The sequence below is a fragment of the Phalacrocorax carbo genome, chromosome 11 (genome assembly GCF_963921805.1).
Source record: "Phalacrocorax carbo chromosome 11, bPhaCar2.1, whole genome shotgun sequence".
Classification (NCBI taxonomy): Eukaryota; Metazoa; Chordata; class Aves; order Suliformes; family Phalacrocoracidae; genus Phalacrocorax; species Phalacrocorax carbo.
Window position 1 is genome coordinate 2,185,727 of NC_087523.1, and position 22,576 is coordinate 2,208,302.

The 22,576-nt window shown below is 43.3% G+C and overlaps 1 protein-coding gene across 5 annotated transcripts in view; it reads right to left on the minus strand.

Moving 5' to 3' along the window:
• The window catches only part of LOC104039347 (fibronectin type-III domain-containing protein 3a), a 49,410-nt gene extending 30,075 nt beyond the window's left edge, over positions 1–19,335 (minus strand). Inside the window, exons 1-4 of one of the 5 annotated variants that reach the window (XM_064462829.1) lie at positions 19,238–19,305; positions 16,284–16,423; positions 14,152–14,255; positions 1,259–1,394 (exon numbers count right to left, since the gene is read on the minus strand). In XM_064462829.1, the coding sequence (XP_064318899.1) occupies positions 1,259–1,354 (96 nt within the window). In that variant the 5' untranslated portion in view covers positions 1,355–1,394; positions 14,152–14,255; positions 16,284–16,423; positions 19,238–19,305. Of the gene's footprint in view, positions 1–1,258; positions 1,398–14,151; positions 14,256–14,530; positions 16,237–16,283; positions 16,424–18,885; positions 18,901–19,237 lie in introns of those variants that run through there. The other 4 variants (XM_064462830.1, XM_064462826.1, XM_064462827.1 and 1 more) reach the window with 4 other exon arrangements.
• Between the last annotated feature and the right edge of the window lie 3,241 nt (positions 19,336–22,576).

Genomic DNA, 22,576 nt, shown 5'->3' on the forward strand with positions numbered 1-22,576 from the left:
GTTATCCTCTGGAAACTTTTACGCAACTTTTCCTTCTGGATTAACCCCTTAGTTCCTATTTCAATTACTGTCAGACACGAAGTTATATCCCGATCAGATTAAAGCAACGGGCAGTTTGTCCCTTGCCTCAATAAAATGATTAATTAACTCCAGGCACATAAAGCCTTCAAATTTATGTTTTGTTATCACAGAATCCTACAACAGCCCCGGCTGGAAGGGACCTTGAGATCATCTGGCTCAACCGTTGGTGGGAAAGGGAGCCTCGGTGAATTATGTAGCACACTGTCCCATCGCAGCCAGCCAACAGCTATTTAGCTATTTAAAACAAACCGAACAACAACCCTTTTCTCTCCTACCAGGACCAGTCACATTTGAAGCTGCTCTAGGGCTGGGGGTAGATGCTGCTTAAATTGATACCCAGTGTTGAAGTGTCAGGATGTCTGTAATATTTCTGAGTGCACTGACAATCTATCTCCAAAAGATGGGAAGATATCCCAGTGTTTGTCGTACAAGGCACTCACCTTCTACCGCCAAACAGTAAATTCACTTCAAGTTTACTGACAGCTCACACAAGCTTGTGCTTCAGTCAAACCATTTCGCTTTCACTTTTGTCTGTATTTCTAATCATACTAGGTACTTCTGAAGGGTTATGTCCAATAAAATGCTAACATTTCAACTAAATATACTCAGGTTTCACCAGTGCACTGTAATTATTAATGAAGATACTTAATCTCAGGAGGGCAAGGTCTTTCCTCTCTACACTTCCCCGCAATAGACCTATTGGTTTAGAGCATTGCAGCCATTTGCTAATCTTGATTATGTTACATACGCTTTAAGATCTTTCAAAACCTTAGTGCTTTATTAAATCCGTATATTACATTTTCCCTTTTATTCTTTGATTTTGTAGTTTAATTTTAAAGCACTCACATGCGTATAACAAACATTCCTTTTAATCTGCAATCTTTTCATATTTCCACTATAGTAATGTTGAATGATTTTCTGACATTATATTTGCACTTCTATTTTACTGACAATATCAGTGCCGAGAGCCACGTGCTCTTCTAACTTTGCAGTTATCGCAGTATCGATATCACAGATGCTTTATTCCAAGCCTTCTCTTCTTTCAGCCATCATACAAGTTGTACAGCAAACAGCTTTTCTACCTGCTCCATTTTCTACAGCATGCTTGAATGTCGACCTCCCCGCTACCACAGTATGACATGACGTGTTTGAAAGCGAAGCACAGCAGATTACTTGCCTGTTGTATGCTGTCCCCATTAACCATATGAGGTAGAAGTGGCACTTCGTTCAATATAGGCGTTGCTTCTAGTGGAGGCGGCTGGTCGGCCATCATGTCTGAAAACTATTCATTGACAACTGCTCACGTTAACCACCTGCTAAGACAGAAAATGCCAGTATTAGATATGTCTCTCCTCTCCCCCAAATAATTCTCTCTTTGTTTGCCAAATTTGGTACCAATGTTTCAGAAGAAAAATACAGTGGTATCTTCAGGACATCGCTTTTCTTTTTTTCTTCTTCTTCTTCACAAATCAGCCAAACACTTGCACAATGATATTAATTGAAACCTTTAATGACAGCAATTCAAGACCATTTGAGAACTTAATAGGAAAAATATCATCAGACTTCAACACTCCACAACGTTCCCCCAAAGATTTTCAAAGAAACTGACTTTAACTGGAGCCAAAGGTTACTACAAAACATCCACTTCTAGCTTCATCGCACATTTAAAAACTTTTGCAAACTCACAGTCTTAAAAGCATGGGGGCTCATATGCCACATACCCAAGTTCTTCACCATGGAGTACACCCAAGTAGGCTAGTACGTTCCCCTACCTTTCATTTTTAAGTACTGCCTTCAGGCGATGCGTATCCTTTTTCCAAAAATACTCTCTTTAAATATGTATCATGCATATTCAACCTGACATGCCTAAGTGATGAAATCGGTATGTAAATGATGAAATAACACAGTCGCATAGTTTACACCTATGCAGCACTTCATCCCTGAATTTGTAGTTACAATTTCTGAATTCCTCGTACTCCAGAACCTAAGTTTTAGGCCAGATAATTCACATACTACATGCGTGTTTCAGCCTCTGAGATGATCAACCCCCCCCACCCCAAACCATACAATTTCTCCAGTGTAGCAACATGTCATTGACACAGAAGTCTGACACAGTGAAAACAAAGCTTAAGGCAACACAAGAGAGTAGAGCACTTTGTACAAAGTCTTTAACTGAGTACCATGGAGAACTGCATATGGAAAAGTGCTGCATAATTTTTGGCTTCTAATGAATAATCTGTAATTAGAATAAGTCAAAATACAATCCAAATGTTAGTGAATTTTCAGTGCGTAGTTAATTTAGCATTCGTAAAAAGCACAAGATAACAGGATACAGGAAATGCTGACACCACCTTCTCCGTTTCCATTACCTCCTGTAAACCCAGACAGAAGACCAAATGCCGTTAGGATAGTCCAAATTCATTAAGAATAAAAAGCAAAAGCAAGACAAAAAACACCCACACCCCCACATCTGTGCATGAAGCAAGTCAGTCTATATGCAACCGCCAAACCCTTGTTCAGTTCTCTATAACCAGTTTGGAAGTGGCAGTGTTTGGGGGCATAAAAAAACCAAAACACAAACACACGCACACTTTCTTCTGGCATTAACTCATTTCATTTGGAAAGGGTCTGTAATAAAAGCTGAGTTTACAAGGACTTCTCCTGAATTACCCTTACAAGGTAAAGAGGCTGGTAGCATCCACTGATAAAAAACACATTCTTTCTTGTTTGCAAAAGTATGTCAAAATAACCGATACAATCACACAGGCACAAAATGCAGCATAACAAAATACCCAAGACTGCCAAAGAAACCAGCTCGTCCTGCATAGCTGTTGTTTTCCAGGCCTGCTCCAGCAACGATTTTAAGAGGCCAAATATGACTGCACAGGTGCAAGGGCTAGACACGACCTCCAAAGTTTCAATTTGTACCAGGTTTGTCCTAAATATACTTAACTACCTTAACATGATATTTAGTTCCTGAATAAAATAATCTTCCAACTTATTTGTCAGATTTTTGAAGTAAAAAAAGAAGGAAACAAACTCATCTGACTGTATATAACTATTTCACTTTAAAATACACCCATGTGGTAACACTGCCAGTTGCTACATTAAAATTTAGGCAGAAGTTTCTTCCACTACACCTCTCCCACTTATAGAGGTTTAGAGGCTAGATCTAAGTCTTAAGAGCATAATAGGAATTCAGCATACACAGGCAAATTGAAAACACTTTATTTTATATATGTATAATGTCTCAATTTCTTTCATCTAAGAACCTCAAACAGAAATTAGCACTTAAAGGGGAAAACCCTTTACCACATCTGTATTCAAATGTTCAAATAACCAGCTGTAGAAAAACGTGTTCCGAAACAAGCCCCAATACCACCTGCAATTTTAAATAAACGTTCAAAGTTTCTGTCCTAGACTCCTACATTGGCTGAGTATAATTCTCTGAGGCTTTGCCTGCATTAGGCAAGCAGCACAGTGTAGTCAGTACAATTTGTAGAGCAGCGCACCAACATCCACGTGGTTTTTAGAATCCTTAATCTCTTGCCTAATGACACAGGTAATATTTACATTTACACCTACACACACATTCTACATGCTGTAACTTCACATTTTTCAGAGGAAGAACTTAATACTTGGACTATTAGGAAACAAATGCTTTTATACAGTTAACAATCTCCAAAAATAGCCGATACAATCTCATGTCTCCGTAGGAATGTCCATATGGCCACAGAAAATAGAAGTACTCACATAAATGAAACCATTTCAATAACTCTTGGGCAGTTTCACCTGGCTCAGAACACTAACGTTTTACCGTACAGCTGGGCTCACACGGCTGCAAGTGGCGGAACGCTAACGATGAAGAGGAACATCCCACTGCATACTGCTAGATTTTTAAAAAACAAGGGTTTGGTTTTTTTTTTAGAACAAAGCTTCATTCCTTGAAAATACTGATTAAGAGAGCAGCAAGAGACAGTGCTGCTCTCAAAGTTAGCACCTCTGCTGTTAAGTGAGCATGGGACTCAACCAGTTTAATAGGTAAAACTTTTCAAGGGAAATAAAGCACTCCTACTGAACATGGTATTAATGGGTTCACCCCCCAAAGCCTCCATTTCATTCAAGGATGTAGATGGTATTTGGGTAAATAAAAAGAGAATTCTTGAAAAGTTATTACATACTCAGCACAATTTCCTGAAAAACAAAGCAAAGAAATCGAGATCTATCTTGAAAAGCCATTACCCACACCCTCCTGCTGCTAGTCTAGGAGCAAGGAATGCAACCCTGCTGTGCCCCAGCTCAGCCACACCACTCTTGCCACTGATGGCAGGGTAAGCAATGCAAGGGAGGATGAGAGCTGCTTCCAAAGCAAAGGCAGAGGGCAAGCACTGCATGGGCAGGGAGGAGATCCAAGGATCCTGAACCCACCTCCATACACAACTCCCATGGCCAAAGTCCCACCAAGTCTCACAGCTTCCCTCAAACGCTGTCATGGACGCTGGGCATTCTCTAAACCCTCGGTTTGACCCCCCCAAAAAAGTTACCTGGGACAGGCAAACCCAGCTGGTGAGTTGTACATGGTCAAAAAAGGGTAGAACTGCATCAAAAAGCTCTCGGGTCCCCTCAAGCTAGTTTGTTCATCACATGCTTGGCGACAGAGGCTCAGGCTGCTATTTGCCAGGGTCTGTTCTTGGCAGCTAGGTGTGTTATCATCAGTACTAACTATCCAAGCGGTCAGGGCAAAAAAAAGAAGAAAATAAAGTGTTTGTACTAAGAATTCACAGGCTGCATTGACATTAAAGATGAGCTAATACACACAATTTTAAATTCTAGACTAAAAATAAACAAGAAGAATCTGTCTGCAAGCATTAAAGACTAGACAAATTTTGGAGTTTTCAGAGTTGCGAAGGAACACGCTGAGAATTAGTGAATCATTATATATGAATCAACAGCAGAATGTGCAGAGGTATCTTCTAAGGCTTTGTCACCATGCTCTGGAGGTATTTGAGTCAGTATGGAATTAAACAGATTAATTTTCAGAAAGGTTACACTTTGCAAGGGTACTTCTGGCCTGATTCATTTCTTTACAGTGGTTTCTATTAGACATCAGCTAAAGGTCATTCCCAAACTTTGTCTGAGCTGAAGGATGAATTCAGCCTGTACAGCATGCCAGCCATTAAAAAAAGAGAATTGGGACTAACCATCTCAGAAACTTCAGAAGCAGTGTTTTAGCAAAGCTGAAAGAGGTAATAGTCAAAATCACATTTCTAAGTTAACAGAAATCTATACTGGAAATCGCCTGAGCTACTGCTTTCAAGGATTATTTGTTCAAGATGCAAGCATCTAAAAAACCTGAACTGTTTTGTCATCTCCCTATGTAAAAAAAGTAAATTTCTTTTAAACCAAATAAAACCTGTTCATGTTTTAAAAACGTACCCTGAGAAGTGTTCCGGAGTAGTTCAACACTGTGCTACTGTAACATGGTTAATCATGTTAATCATATTTTAAAAAAAAGGCACTATTTTCCACTGTCAGTCTCACACTACAAAGGCTTCTAAGAAAAACAGAAAATCTTAATGACTAGCCTTCCAGAAAACAATTACGGTATACAGCGGCTAGGCCTGACCTCACTTCCTGACATAGTAAAAATGCCGAGACTCTGGAAGACTGAAACATTGGCCTTCCCTTTTCTCCAGCCCAAATTCTTCTCAGCCCGTGCTTCAGTCATCCTGGACCCCGTCCAGCCCCGAGGATTCGCACTGAACTCTGTTCATTGATTCGTGCCTACTCGCGTCTGAAGTCAGCGCCTCAGCCGAGCAAGCTGGGCTCCTCTTTACACCCAAACCAGCCATTCCGCTCCCTATACGGGACCAGCAAAGCAACGGAGGCTGACGGAAGCCTATATGATACTATATCGTCGTACCCTAACCTGGGAAACATTACATATTCTAATGAGACATTCTGAAACTAACACCTAAAATAGTCTAAAATTATTTCATCTTGGATTGAAATTAATATGCAGTTCTAGTAGGTGGGGGTAGTTACTAACAAACGTTTACTAAACCCGCTAGGAGCCACACGTACCGGATTACAAAGCCTCCTCCAGCCACCTGCCGACGCGCAGCTCGGAACAAGGCGCCACGTCCACGTCAGGCACTTCCACTTGAACAACACAACAGAAACAACTTCCCCATTCTGACAGCCATATCTCTAAGAAAAAGTTATGACCGGAATAATTTTCCTGTAGAAATGCACCGCTACTGTTTCATAAAGAGCTTTGGAAGAGTCACCAGTAAACACCAACACCGCATCAACAATTTCACAGACATGGCTTCTTTTTAGGCAGTAACAATAAATTTGCAAGCAATTATGTGCAGGGCATGTAAAAACAAAGAAAAGTTTGTGTATTCATTAAATGTGTTTTATAGTACTATATAAAATAAGAAAAATTTCATATAGTGAAAAAACAACTTTTTCATTGGAACTATATCCTTTAATCATAATACTAGATTATTTATTGTGCATGTGTAGCAGTATTATGTATTTAGCAAGTTTTACAAATCCTGTTATCTCATATTAAAATGTTTTCCTAGTATATTAAAAATCTCTCTCCAGAAAGATATCACATAGCAACTAGATGGGGGGAACACTGTAGACAGCAATGGATCAGCTTCACTCCACTGGCCAGAGCAGAAGCTGAGCAGATTTCATAAACAGTAAAAAAAAAGTTTAATTCCACACACAAGTGATTACAAAGACTGTATTTTCATTACAGTAAGTGCTGGATTTAATATGAGAAAGTTCCTATTCCAAGGAGCTTATTACTTAAACGGAGAGTTGTTTTTTTTAAATACAGTACGCCTGAGTTAGAAAGAACAATGTGTCCAGGGCCAAAGAGGAAGTCCGATGGAGAGCTAGAAATTTAGCTCAGACTTCCTGATTTCTAGGTTCAGTGCCTTATGCAACCTTCTAGCCTGATCATAAGTTTACATTTATTGCAGGAAGTAAACTACTACAATATTGCTATTTATTAAGAGTGGTATTGTATAAAAACCTAAAGCTTTAATCATACCCTTTAATATTAATAGAATTACTAATTAGTATTTTTTATATGAAAGTGTAGTGAGTATATATTGTATATCTCTATTTTCTCGAAGCGGGGAAGAAAAACCCCAGTCCCATTACACAACATACTTTTGTATCTTTTACCTTTGAAAAACAGCAACACCTAGAACTGGATCCGTGGACGCATACATATGAACCTCATGTACTTTGATAAAGAAATCATTGAGACACTGCCGTGCCTTAAACTGCAGAAGATCTCTTGCAAACTGAGACTTCTGAGTATTTAAACACACTCTGACCTCTCAGTTAAATTTTGCATCAGCAATCTCCAAAGGCTGTTAAAAAGAACAACAGTAGACCCAAGCAAAGTCATCCCCCTCCTCAGGGTAAGGAATGGCCTCGTCGAAAAGATCAAACCTTATTTATGAATTCTAAAAACACCTCATCCCTCCAGATTTGAAACTTATGCCCCATGCAATTTTGAAGTAGGAAACATTTTGGAAAAAGAAAAAAGATACAAGCTACTCTCTCCCACCCAAGTTTTTCAAATAAACAGTATTAATAAGGTGTTTCAGATATCATCCTGGTCCTAAAATAGTTCTCCTCTGCCGCAGGACCACACATGAGACGTTCCAGGTGGATTGGTTTACTTTTAGCAAGATTAAGGGAATGAGAGACTTAACAGAAGCTCAGTTACAACTTCAGCTCTGAAGAGACCACCATCACTCCATAACAGTCATCTGTTCAAAACTAAATATACGTTTTGATTAAAATGTTGGAAGTAATTTCTAATGACACCCAAGTGAATTTGTCTGCGCCATCTTGTACGAAGCTTGGCTTCTAGCCAGAAGGGTGCCACAACGTTGATACTGAAAATGTTCTTCATGACTTGCCCAACAAATGTGCTCAGTCACACGTTTTTAACACAGCTGTGAAAAGCCCAATGTAATTTTCATCTAAGTATTGCTAGGACCTCGCCATTTTGACCTAGGTGAGGTCTGTGACCCAAGTAAAACAAGAAAACCTCAACAAAATGCCCACCCCAACTCCACAGACACATAGCACAAGGCTTCCACGCTCCACGCCAAGTGTCTTTTTCTAGAAACTCTCTTAAAATCTTTTTCTCTTTTTGACGTATAAAAACCTGACATTTCCAAAACATTTCTCTGTGCTTTCCAAAAGGTTTAGCTGTTACTTAAATGACTATTCTAAAGCGGTGCTAATACTTTCCACGGTAAAACAGCAAAGTGACCACAAGCCTTTTATCACAATGCGGAAAGATCTGCCCTCACAAAGACCATCCGGGGATCAAACACATCAGGCCAGTCGCCAGAAGGACCTCTGGTAACTTCCTAAAAGCTGCAGAAAGTTGGCTAGCTCCTGCAGCCACCGACAAGAACGACCTACAGAGGGGAAGTCAAGGTGTAAATGCTCTCTGTAGGAGAGCTGGGGAGGGAAGAAAAAAAGCAACTAGCAAATCAGAGTACATTTTTTTCTAAAGACAATTAAATTAAGTATTAATGCTTATCTCTCAGTGCACTGTGAGACCTGATTGCCCCTAGAAATTCTCCCTGCAGGAAGAGAAAGATTGAGATGGAAAGCCCTCATATCGCAGACACCAAAACCCCCTAAAATCGCAGAGGAAGAGGAGATACAACATATTAGACACATGGGAACTCTGACGTAAGCCAGGGTATCAATTTTCGTCCTTCCTCACCGGTCTGGATCAGGTTCCTGATGCGACTCTGCCAGGAAAGCGATAAAAAACCCCTCCACCCTCAAATAGAAACGACACCAGCAACGGCCCATAGCATGTAAGAATTATTTTCTAGCCTGAAGCTACATCCCTCAAGATTTGAGAGCTCCACTCCATGGGGACACAAAAGCAAAAGGCAAGCGCACAGCCTGGAGGGCGGTGCTCACCCCAGAGGGTTCTGCGCGTCTTCCCAGTGACCGCAGAACTTGCTGATCTTCGCAGGGGAAAACTCCACTGTTAAGAACTGCGAGCTGGGGAGAAAGTTATCTGCCAACGCCCAGAGTACAATAGATTTGACCTGATTTGAGGTGCTATTTAACAATATGCTCACTGCTCACGTTAGGACTGTCCCCTCAACAATTCATTTATGAAGCCTGTAAAGTTTGCATTAAGAGTTTCTATAATGCAAACATGACATTACTTTTAGATAAATATTTTCCTTCATTGTTCCAGTTACTTTATGTCTTTACTCTTATTGCCAGAAAAGCAGAGTCATATGCTAAGCCCTTCTATGCTGCTTCCTAAGTGACCAGTCCCATAAAATGAAACTAGTAGTTCCTGAAAGGTCCTATTCCTGCTTCTAGAAGTGTTCAAGAGGACCAAACACCTCAAAGGACTGTGTTTCATTATTACTTAAACTTGGAAAAAAGGTTATGGGATTAAGTTATTTACCAGTTCTATTGGTGCTGTTCAAAAAATAAAATTAATTAAATGCAAACCTGACTGCTTCTTTCCACCGGCTAGTAAGATGATGTGTTCTGGCATAAGCTAAGTTGCTCATTTTAATATCCTAAAGCTACACAAAGCATGAAATTTTCAAGCTTCTATGAAAAAGCTTTTAATAAATGCAATGTAACAACATGTTTACTTTAAATATTATTTTCTAAGTGTGAAACCGTGTCTCCTGAATTTCAAAACATTGCTCTGGTTATTCAGGCCTTGAAGGAAACCAGTTTATTTACACATTAAAAACATATCACTGAAATTCTACACCCAAATATCTACCTAAATCACTTAGAAGTTACGGAAGTAACACACATCATGGTTCACTGAAAAGTAATTCCAAAAAACTTCTGACCAGAGTCAAAAGAAGCAAAGGGCACTGCTGAAATGAAAAACATAATTACAAAAAGTTAGAAAGGAAAACCCTACATAGGTCTGACGGTGCAGTCAGCGTTACCAGTGGTGAAGAACAGCCGGAAAGCTAATAGGGTATTTCTCTGCAAATAAAATACACACAGCTGTAGGAAGTCAAGCCTCTACTCTAAAGAGCACAAGCCCTACTACGTACCTGAAAATACACCTTGGTGATAACGCAGTAACAGCCACAAGGAAACCGTCACCAGTCAGCAAACAGGTAGCTGGAGCTTATACCTTTAAGTAACTGCAGATCTGAACGGATGAAGCAAAGTATTTCAAACTGTGCCAAGATTTACAGGATGGGAACTGCAAGTTTCTACAGGGAGTGCACGTGCTCCAAGATTCTGAAATTCAGGTTAAGTATCTGGATAACCGAGTACAATTCTCCTCTGTGGGACCAATTTGGTCTTGAAGTGGAACAGAAAACTGAATCCGGTTTATGGTAATTTTTTCCCCCCACAAAAGAAACAAGTTCTGCCCATTTATTTATTCAATTTCAGGTGAAAAGTTCTGTTTCAAAGAATGGAAACAACCCAAAGAAGTAGCTATTGTACGTGCAGACGAGCCACCGCAGTAGGAACACATATTCCATAGCACCTTGCTCCTCTGAGTCTCCTCCCTACAGCGAGGAACAGCTAGTTCATAGCGAGGAATAAATATCTGACGTATTTTAAAAAGCTTTTCTTACAATCTTCAAGAGTAGGCAGAAGACCAGCCAGCAAAGTGGCGAATGTAAGCGTACCCTGAGCTTGGCAGGTCTACGTTGCCCTGCACGATGTGTTTCCAGACACACGACATGCCACGCTGTGCGCCGTACAGACGTGGATGTCAGTCTGCTGAGCCAGCGAAACCTCCTGGGATTATGCCAGGGAAGCACCAAAACTCAGGCCGTGTTGGTGCCAGAGCCATGTAGTACCTGTCCTAAATTAACCTAGAGAGCATTACGGAATGGCAGACAGGCGCACAAAGTCGGTACAGCTGGTACGACACAAACAGACTCTGATCCAAAAGTTATCATCCAACGCTTGCATTCCAAATCTTAAACAATAATTTTTTTTCTATTTTAAACCTAAGGGAGAGCAATCATCCAGATTGTTAAAACGGTAACAACGCTATTTCCAGGAAAGGCTTCCTACCATGAGACTGCTCAGAGCAGTCAGTTGTCGTCTAATCCAACAAAACAGAAGTAATATCAGGACTTCATAAGATTCACACAAGCGGGAGTTTGCTTTCAGGTTTCTGAAGGCACTAAGGCTGATGTCCCCCGGCTCTGATTCAGTCTGCTTCTGTGAGTCAGAAGCGTGCTTGATGTATCCTCTCAATGTACGGATACACACAAGCTTTTTAAGAACTCTCTTACAAAACATGACTTCAAAAACAAGCACAAAAATACAGTGAAAGCAAAGGATTTCTCCAAATCATAAGAGATTATGCAAACTTCAAGCAAGGAAGAATTATTCTGATACACAAACTGAAGACTGTTTTCCTTGCGCAACGTAAGAAGAGGTTCAGGCTGTAATGCTTTAGCTGCACAGCGGATCAAATTAGTCTAGTTAAAACAGGTTCTACTTAAACCAGGGGCTAAAACACACCAATAAATTACCTAAATTACCACATCTGAGCAGTCTCATGGTAACAGACCACGTGCATTTTTTTTAGTTCACGGAAAATGCAAGTATGAGATCATACACATGAGATTTAAGCAAACAGACTTCACCCAGCGTTTGTGACAGGCCAGGAAAATGCATAACCATTATCAGAGCTCAGCTGATGTGTGCTAACACGCTGAAATAATTTGCTTCTATGCCTGAGCTTTAAATATTTATTGGTAAATCGGTTAACCTGCTACGAGTTTGGGGACGTAATCATGCCTTTACATAAAAACCTAAGTGTAAATTATCGCAGTTTTGAAGAGCTAAGGATGACTGTTTATATAGGTTTTTATCAAGTTTATATTTTAAGAAATCAGCATTAAAAAGCAAAATGGCAGTTTACAATACACCAAAAAGCTGTTTACATAATACATTCCAAAACAGAATAATTCTTCTAAATAATTATCACCCCTGACATTTTGAAATGCACAAAAATACATGATGTACATATATATGAAGCAAATTAAACCTTCTGATGGAAACAGTCATTCTGTTCAATACTAACGTACCATGTACCATCTTTCAAGTACTTATATCCAAGCAAGTATTAAAGGCTGCCTTTATCCTTTCAAGTAAGCATGGTATGACGAACCCAACCAGAGTTATCCGTTAATGGTACGGATTGCTTCCCGAGCCTGGAACACTTTAACACTTCACATGGCAGAACTGAAAGCAACTGATCCCCATTAAAAGATATCAATGTTGAAGCTATTTAATAAAGCAGATAAAAAATACTTCATCCAAATTTATAATCCCTTATTCAACGTGACTAAACCATTTTCCTCCCGAAACACCTGTTCAACTCAGGAGACTATAATATGGTTCCCAATTTTTTTTCTTTATGTCTTGTATGAAATCCATCTGCTGATTGATCTTTCACTCTCAGGAGACTTTCAACTTTTCTCCTCAAAGATTTGTACTTACGTAACTTCACGTCACATTCTCTTCTACACGGATTAGCAACCATTCAGTTCTTTACTTGACTTCTCCTGCTGCATTAGACAGTTGCGAACCAAACAGGAAAGGGCTTGGGAAAACAGGGTAAACTGCTCTTCCCGAAGTTGAGACTAGCATAATACACTTGAATTTTGGTGCACAGTCATAACATGAAAACTAATTCTTCATTAGGAGGGGACCAAATCTCAGCAAAAATACACCCCCATCACAGAAAAACTAAAATCTGATTGGACACCTGTCAGTTCAATGGACAGCACATTATTGGTGACATAAGGCAAAAATGCGATTTCATCTTCCAAGACAGCCGACGCACGATTGCTTTCCTCAATGCGGCAGTTGTGTTAGGGCAAAGAATGCACTGTTGTAAGCTCTGCGCGCCAACATCACAGATACAGTGATCAAAACCTTGTCAAAGGACAGGGTTAATTAGCGGCTGTGTAATAGCTGTGCAGTATCAATGGGTACCCATTTTGAGCAATATTAACAACTGCTCTCTTCTAATCCACAGACAGATCATGAAACATGTTTTCAGACACACGAGTCTCCACCAACGCAACAGGTGGTTCTATACATAAACATTCTTTGCAGAAAAAGCTTGATGATGGTCTTCAGGACATCCTGACACCAACCCTCTAAAAGATGAAACAACTACTTTGTGTCTTTACATCAAAAAGGTCATTTCTGATTCACAAATACTTTATAGTGCATCTGCTTATTCTCCCCCCTGTGTAAAATGCACCATTCCAGCCATCGGCTTATAAAGTTTGTCTTTACTTTTGGCTACTTTTATTTTTAAGAATGCAGTTGCCATGGTTTCATAAGGCTCTTGCAGCATTGTAAATCAGAAGATAATTCACAGGAATCTTCATTAAAAAAAGGAAAGCTGGAGAATTCTTGCTCCCACAAGTGCCACGCTGATGGCAGCTTTCTGACAGATCTCCTTCCGCTTTTCCAGCAGGTCAGTTCCGTGACCTGATCAATTCCATGACCGAGGAGCTCAATTCCATGAACTCCAACTAAAAACAACGTATCTGAGCAAGGCCACCTAGTCGGTCACTTATCAGTATGCTGCCACCCACTTCAGCTGTTTTCTACACAGGAAATGCATTTCACTAAAAACAGAGTTTACTTTCTTTATCCAAAGGCCAATTATGCAAGTCTAAGACAAAACTTCCAGCTAAGGGGGTGGGATGAAGAGAGAGAGAGAGAAAGCGATGTGGAAATATTAATAAAACCAGTAACATTTATGTGGAAATACCAAATCTCCTTTTACCTCAGGAACTCTATCGGTTCTTCCTTCCCTAATTCATTTTTTACATTTGTTAATAACCTATCAAAAATTTTCTTCCGGGGGGGTGGTGGGGGTGGTGGGGAAGAGCCCTAAGTTTTTAAGTCTGTCAAATACTTTTACATTATTTCACTTTAAAGCATTACTTAAGAGACTTAACAGGAAAAAACACTTCATAAAACCTGGGAGAATAGTAAGTTATGTCTAATTACCGTTGACACTCTCCTGACTTGAATTTGCTCCTGTTGATAAGTGTCACACCGTCAGTGCCTGCTGTAGTATGAGCAATGTGCTGTACTGTCCCTCAGTCTTCCTTCTGCAGAGAAGAAAAAAGTAACAGTAATTTTCTTTCTAGTGACTTGGAAGTCTTAAGGAAAAAGGTGCAGAAAGCAACATACATTCAATAAAACAGCAAAAGACATCAGAGAACAGCCAATGATTAACTAGAATCAGCAAATAAAACTCAAGGAAGACTCCACTGGGAAAGAACCAGAAGACCTCACGCAGCCGCCTTGCATTTATTCAGTATGTACAGAATGCAAAACCTGACAACTGAGTAAACACTGCACATGCATTCAACGCCGTACTCACCAAAGACACGCCACTGCTTCAGCTACGGCCTAATTAGTGAAAGGTAACTTGAACGCTGTGAAGATGGTTCCCGTATGAAGGGCATTCTGTGGCAGTTCAGCACATTTACTTAGCTATCTACTCAATGCTCTATTCCTCTATATGACAATAAGGATGAAAAATATCAATTTCCAAAAAGTATGTGAATATAGCAAAATTTAAATTACCACGAACACATTTATACTCTGATAGGGGACATAAAAATAAGACATAAATGGTACAATCTGGAAAACACAATCACAGTTTACTGTCACAGGGCAGCAGATGTTTACTCTAGAAACGGTTCGTCTAAAGATGCTCTACCAGGAGCAGGTAATGAACAGCTTCAGTCCTCACCGAAGCCATTCAAGAGGTTATATTAAAAAATCATCACTTTTCTCAAGCTGGATCCAGCACCAGACTCCGGTTCCTACACTGTTTGCACACTGAGGATTATAAATTGCACTGGTTCGGCTCTCCAGACTCGGGAAGGCCTTACAAATATTAAGTCAATTCCCAATATAGTTTTTCTAACGATAAGGCACAGGCACGCATGCTCCGCAGTTTTAGTGGAACACTCCAAGAAATCACTGCCCCCGTAGCCGCCGAGGTAGTTCACAGACTGAGCTGGCTAACTTTGCACTCAGCCAGCCAGCAGAAGCTCACAGCTTCCTCCAGCAAACACAGCAGATCCATTGTTATTTTCCCCAGAAAGGTGATACTGTCTTGAAGCTGCAGATGTTTCCAAAGTCACAGCCTAATAAATGTTCCTCCTGAACTACTTTTAATAAGACACGGGCAAAAAAAACATAAAGCATCAGGCTCCGGCGCTGGAAAAGTGAATCTTGAGCTAACGGAGGCATTTTCTGCATCAATCAAGATATCAGGAACAAGAGCAGATTTACATTAAGATTGAAACAGACTACGGGCTCTGAGCCAGTGGTCTGTCTTTGCCGGTCAATACACAGAAAGGATTGTGTTAGCACCACTGAAAGAATAAATTATCGCTGCTTTTACAATAAGCTCTTCAAGAATGCAATAAAGGGTTCAGTGTGTGCTCCTCACTCAGGAATCCAAAACTTTTCAGTTAAGGTCTGGCTTGCAGCAAAGATAACAGCTGAAAACTAACCATCGTGACCTTGGTAAGCTTCACGACAACTTGCTAAAAACAGGTGAAAAAAAATGAAAAGGTTACTTCTCTGATCTTCACCAGCCTTGAGAAACCAGAGCAAGGAGCAACCACAATTTTAAATACCGATAGTTCAGACCCGATTGTTTTGAGATATAGCAAAATTAGAAGTGAGAAATGTCAATTTTATCCGTAAAGTCTCTCGACTGTCACAGTATTACTAATATTGAGGTGTTCTCATCTGCTTTCAGAGATAATTTAAAATTCTTCTCTGATTAAATGAAACTATGACAGGAAATTAAGAAAGTATGTAGAGAAGAAAATTGGGATGCCATTCTTACAATATTGCATACCGGCTTACGACTTTGATGCAGAATCTTGTTAAGATTGCCTTCCCAGTTGTGGATTTTCTTAGAAGTTACAAGCTTCCTTCTACATTTTGACAAGAAGACTTCCAAGTTGGGGAAATAGCAGTCATCAAATTGAAGTGCCACTTTCAGTCTTCCAAGCTTAAAACGTGTGTTTTAATTTGCCCGAGATTCACTCAAAGGGATTCCAAAAACTCTTTCAATAATGGGTGTACAAATGGGTCTAACAAATACCTACACAGCACCGCTCCAACGTACTGCCTTCCCAGAGGGGTCTGCCAAGGCCAGGCACTCTCTCCTGTGAGCAGAACGCTGGAATTTATACCATTTGCACAGTACATATGAAATCTTGTTTTTTAAGGACTCACCAAACCTTTCCTAAAAATAAACATAAAAGATGAAAGACTCTTGGCATGGGTGTGACAACCCACACAGTCAACATGATGCAAATGCTAGCCTCCAAAAAAACCCAAACAAAAGACCGTTAAAAGTGTTATACAGAACCTTTACGTTCAACTTCGTTGCAAATTTGGTTTCAGTACAACATGAAAGATGCAGTTTGTGATCAAGGCTTGCGGCAGGAAAAGCATTTGTGTAGACAAAGTTATCTTTATTCTCTCTAAAGGTGCATACACTAGGACTTATTGTTTTAAACGATCCTAACATCCAATTCCTCAAAACCACTGGCAAGTAAAACGCTGCAGTAAACTTAACTACCAAACTTTACATACAAAAACAAGCCATCCCAACATAACAGGAATGAAGACAGCCTGCAATATGTAGCTTTGCAGATACAAAGCCCAAAGAGTTGAAATTATTCCATTTCATTGTCAAAGTGCTGCTTAACTGCAGCTAAGACCAAGTATTTCAAAAACTTGCTGCAACAATACCAAGGCTACAAGCGAGCGAACAACTTGTAATAGCTTGCTCCAGGAGACAGTTAAGACGGTCAATACAAGCCCTGTTTATTCACAGGCTGCTGTATTAAGAATCACAAACTAAGACCCAGGACACCAAGGAACACAAAGTAGATCCCTTTCAACTCAGCTTTGTAGAATATTAGATTTATCTGATCCCAGCTAAGAACAAATTATTCCCAGACAACAACAGCATTCCAAAACTTGCAGAGATTTGGAACACAGCAAGGTAAAAAGACCTTAAAGAGAGGACAGTGTAATAGCTGGCCGTTTTTCGACGTGCGTGATTACACACACAGAGCCTTGAGAAAATCAACATCTTTCCTATTTTACCACCTTATCGTTTTTCACGTACAGATTACAAAAAACAAGGAGAGGAATGCAAGTGTGGGAAGCAACTCGAGTTTTGCTTCTTACTCACAAAGACACTGAACAAAACACAAAGTACTTTCTTCTACACTGGATATTAACTCCAAGGTCAATTTATTGGCTTAAAAAATACAGAGAGGATGCTTCCCTGGTTAAAATGCTAATCTGGGTCTCAGGAAATCTAGATTCAATTCCCTGCCTCACCACATACTTCCTGTGTGACCTTGGGCCATAAATATTCCGGTGCCTCAGTCTTTCCATCTGTGACTGAGATAGTATTTCCCTAATGAACCAAGTGTTAGAAAGATAAATACATTAGAAGAACATTAGAAATCACAGATCAGAGGCACAGGCGTACCAGGCTACCGAGGAACTTATCTGCAGCAGCGCTGCGCATCAATATTCACAATTAGGCAGCAGGCAAAGCAAGGAAGGACTGCCAATGTTAAAAATCTTGCTGCCACAGAACAGAAAAGACATAAAAATGTTCGAAGAATGGATAGAAATGGAAACCTTAGTTACGAAAATAAATTAGCTTTACAGAAAGCTTCCATCGTTCCAAGAAGTCTGAGCAGCAAGTTTTAAACGGAAACAAAACTCAGAAACCAGCTGAGAATGAGCTGCTCAAGGAAGCAAATACACCTGCCAGCAATGCACTATTGCCCCGTTTTCTGAGACTGTGGCAACGTGCTGCGCACGAAGCACCTCAGATAAGAGGCGGCAGAGGGGCTGCTGAGGCTCGGGGGCCCCGAATCTCTGGGGACGCTCCCCCAGCCCTCCGCAGGAAAGCACCCCCACGCTGCTGAAGTCAACAGCCTTTTGTAAGGGGCGGTAAATAGGACCGCGCTGAAAAAGGGGTCACAGTAGGGTCCCCACCTTGGCTGCTGCCCCAAGGCAGAGGGGGGCGAGGCAGAAGGGGGTGGGTGGGTAAAAGATGGCCACCACCCAAACGATGGGTGACAGGGCTGACCTCCCCCTGCCCCGACCCCAGGAGGAGCTGGGGGAGGTGTCTGGTACTGGAGCCGCGAGGCAGCCAAGGGGAACAAGTAGAAGGCTACGTGGCATTTGCAGGCAGCGGCTCCGGCTGCCGAGGAGGGAGAACCGGGGGGGGGTGGGGGGTGGGGGGGGTCTAGGGGGGCCGAGGGGGAAGCTGGGGAGCGGGGGGGTGAGTTCAGACCTCAGCCCGCTCTCCCCAAAGAAACAGAAGGTAAAGGAGAGAAAGGGGAAAGAGGGAGACGGGGAGTTCGGAGGAGGGAGTCAGGGGAGCCCGCTGGCGTCAGCCCCCGGCGGCGGGGAGGCACGGCGGGGCTCGCTGACCCGCAACCAGGATCCCCCTGCACCCCAAACATCCCCACACACCCCGGGCAGCCCCCCCGCGCCCCGTGGGGCAGCCCGCGCGTACAGCCTTCCTCCGCCTCATCATCCTCCCCCCACATCCCGGGCTGCTCCCACCTGCGCCACGTCCACCCCCCCAAACCCGCCCCATACGCCGGGGTGTCCCCACGACACCCGCCCCACACCCCGGGGTCCACCTTCTCCCCTCAATCGCCTCACATGGCGGGCGGTCCCTCTCGTCCGCCCCGCCGCCGTCCCGCACCCCGCCGCCTCCCGCCACGGACGGGCCGGCACCCCGCCACCTCAGCCCGGCCTCCGCTCCCCACCGCGGGGCTCCGCTCCGTCCCCTCCCGCCGTCGCCGGCGGGTCGAACCGGCCGCCAGCCCCGGCACTGCCCGCCGCGCCTTGGCTGGGGAACGCCTCTCTCCCCCGGCCCGGCCCGGCCCCGCCGCCCTCTTCCGCCCCTTGGCGGGCGGGAGGGCAAAGCGGGGTCCCACGGGAGCGACCCCCGTCCCGCCCCGTCCTGTCCCGTCCCGTCCCGTGTCACGGCGGGCCCCGCGGCAGCACTGACCGTACGCGGCGCCGCCGGCCCCCGCCTCAAGCCCGCCGCTGCCGACCGCCAACCGACCGCTCCGCCATGATGGAATGCGGGCACTGCGCCTGCGCCGCCGGCCGGGGGCGGGCGGGCGGGCGCGCCAACCACTGCACGGGCCGAGCTCCGTCTTCACCCACCCCGCTCCCGCGGAAAGACGCGGGGGGGGGGCCGGTTACCCCGCAGGTGGCTGGCGGGCCAGGTCCGGGTGGGGCAGGGTGAAAGGGTCCGGAGTCCCCGAGGGGGGACGGTAGGGCTGGGGGGCGAGGGAGGGGACACAGCCGTTCGGGGCAGAGGTGGGTGGCAGCGATCGGAGACGGAGGTGCCACGGTGGCCGGAGGGGGCGAGTGGCCGGCACCCACCGCCCCGCCATGATGGAGGCCTGGCCCGCGTCCCCCGAGGCCTGTGTCCCCCGGGACCCGCAACCCCTGTCCCTCTGGGGACGGGGTTGGTGGCACCTGGTGGCAGATGCCCTGCGTGGTCACGGCCCGTCACCCACTGGCACCACCAGCGCCCTCGGCTCTACCCTGGCTGCGACACATGAGCCGGTGCCTGGCGCGTCTGTGGCCTCCGTCAGCCCCATCGGGCAAAACCAGGACAAACGCGGTGTTTTGCACATTTTACACATTTCATCTCCCCCGCCGCTGCTAACTCAGTGGGACAGAGGGGCCCCACACAGCACGTGCAAAGGCAAAAAGGCCCAGACTCTAACACTGTGCAGCAACGTTAAAAAGCGTTAACGCTGGTGACCATAAAAGCGAAGGGTATCACGCCAACTGTCTAAGCGGGCACAATAAAGAGGAAGGCAAGACTTCATTACCGGTGGGTCGAAATGAGGAGCCAGGTATCCAGACATGCCGCTCCCTTCTCCATGTCCGCTCTTACCCGGGTCAGAGCATCCCAAGCCCTCGGGGCCACCGAGCCCTGCTCCAAAAAGGACGAAGAAACACAGCATGGGCTGAACATCCCCTCTGGCACATCAATTTTCTCCGGCAATTAACGCAGCAATCACTTTTGCATTCCTCAGCTTATTTCCACCGGACAGTTTGCACTGATACATCTCCATTAATGTGTTTTAAGCGAGTTCGAGGCGCGTTTCTCCAAGCTGTCATTTAGGGGGTGCTTTGTGCACAGTGTGGGAGTCGGCTTCTGTGGGGATGCAAAATGAGCGTGACAGCTGTGCTCTTACATGAGCTCCACGTGAACTGTGAATCACAGCAGTTTAGAAGAAAAAGGTCAAACTCAATGTTTATTCGCAAGCTATATAACATACGCAGAAAGAAACTAACCTTTTAAAATGAATGGCCGTGTGTTTACCCCCGGACTGATCTTAGATGTATTTTTAATTAAGATAGGAAATTTTATAATGAATAGAAGAAATTGTTCCTTTACGCCAGAGAATTTCTCTCTGGAGACTAGTGGAAGCGGTTGGATTGCCATAGTGAACAACCCATGCTAAGCAGGACTAAAATAAATTCCCATCCATCTTTTAAAATAAGCAAGCAGTGTTAAGGCAGGCCAGAGGCGGTGGTGTCTGCTGAATTTCTAGGCGCTATAACTTACCTTGCTAAATAAATGCCACAAAAACACTCCGTGTAACTCGACAATTAATTTTACTCATATTGGCCCATAAAATGATGAATAGGTTCTCTGCAAATGGGTAGCAAACAGCAAAAGAACAGATAAAAGTCATCATCAGATTGCATCTGCACGCCCAGCACTTGCTGAGGCGTTGTCCCTTTCTTCTCTTTCGTTGCATTTGATCATCTAGCTATTACAAGACTTCACTAATGTTTTTGAATTGTACATTTCTTGCGGGGAGAAAACAAGCAAATGATATCGTATCCTTTAGCATCGCTGAAAATGTACACTCGGTGCAGACTAACACTGCTGGTGCATTAAAAGATGGCTTTTTGCAAGGAGCCCGCTACCTTTTCATCCTGTGATCTCGCGTTACCCCTGTTTATTTAAGCTTCTGAAGGCACACGAGAGCCTCTGTGTCTGTACAGCTCGTTGTAATGCCCTTTGTGATCTGAAAAGCACAATTAATTTGGTATCTGGATCGATGGCCAGTTCCAGGTGGAGAAGGCAGGGGAACCGCTTCCCTCTGAATGAGATAATTGGCAAAAGCGGTGTCACAGTTGCCGCACTGAAATTTCCTCTTCTTCCTACCTCTTGCGCAGGTTCTACCGCACACGTGTGACCGCTGGCCTGATTCTGGTACAGAAAAGCAGCAGCTCCTAATTTTGTCCTGTGGAACAGTGTGGGTCAGCACATCACATGTTTTATTAGGGTTGAAAAGGAATTAATAATTCCTCGTGCCAATAAAATAGACCGAAAACTTCAGCAAAAGACTCGGGGCGGGGAGGAAAACAAGCTGCTCCTCTAAGTCACATCTTACTTTTGCCACTAATACTTAGCTCCTTATTTCATTGACAATTCTGAAATGAAGTTCTTTAATTCCAGCTCAGATTTAAGGCTTGTGAACGCTTCAGAAAAGGTAGAAGACAAGTCCAGCATGAGACTCAGCGAATACAGACCTGCTTTCTGTGTTATTGTGCTCTAGGAACAAAAGGTTGGTTAATCATTTCACCTTTGAGAGAATTCCTGGAATCTTCAGCACTCCGTCTCAGGAATCTTATAACTCCACGGGCTCTAACTAATCTGCAGTGAAGCGTATCTAGTGCCCCGGGGATTTAATTTCTGAAGTGAAATATTTGTACTTTCTTTTTGGGAGTTCCTCTGAAAAAGACCCATCAGGATGCAATTGGAAATCTGAAATGCGTTGCATTAAATGAACGTTGCTGCTGAAGGCAGCAATTCAAGGACTATTTTGACTTCGCAGGCTCAGTATTTATTCATTGCCAGCCAAACCTTAAAAGTTATGACTGGTGGTGTTGTGTGATATGCGAAGGTCTGATTCCCCGTCATGAGCATGCTGTGTCTGATACCCAGACTAAAGAAGGTCTTTGGGGGTGAATGCTGAGCATTCTTTGCACTGAAGGCTCCTGGACCTCCCAGCTTTGATTATTATTAGAATTCCTTTGTAGGTAATAATGCAGTATTTTAGCACTCGGAAAAATCCTTTTCCTTTCCCTCCGACCTTTCATTAAATCACTTCCCCCCTCCCCCCCTTAGTTTTCCATTCTGAACATGCTTTACATCCTAGCAAGGTATTCACTGGTAATTCTAGCAAATATGTTGCCTGACGGAAAAGCTTACCGAGTCATAGCTAGTTGCTAGTGAGACTTAGGATGAAAGATCTAAAAACCGCCCATGTTCCACAAGCTCCAGGGCTCCTTTAAAACTGAAATTGCT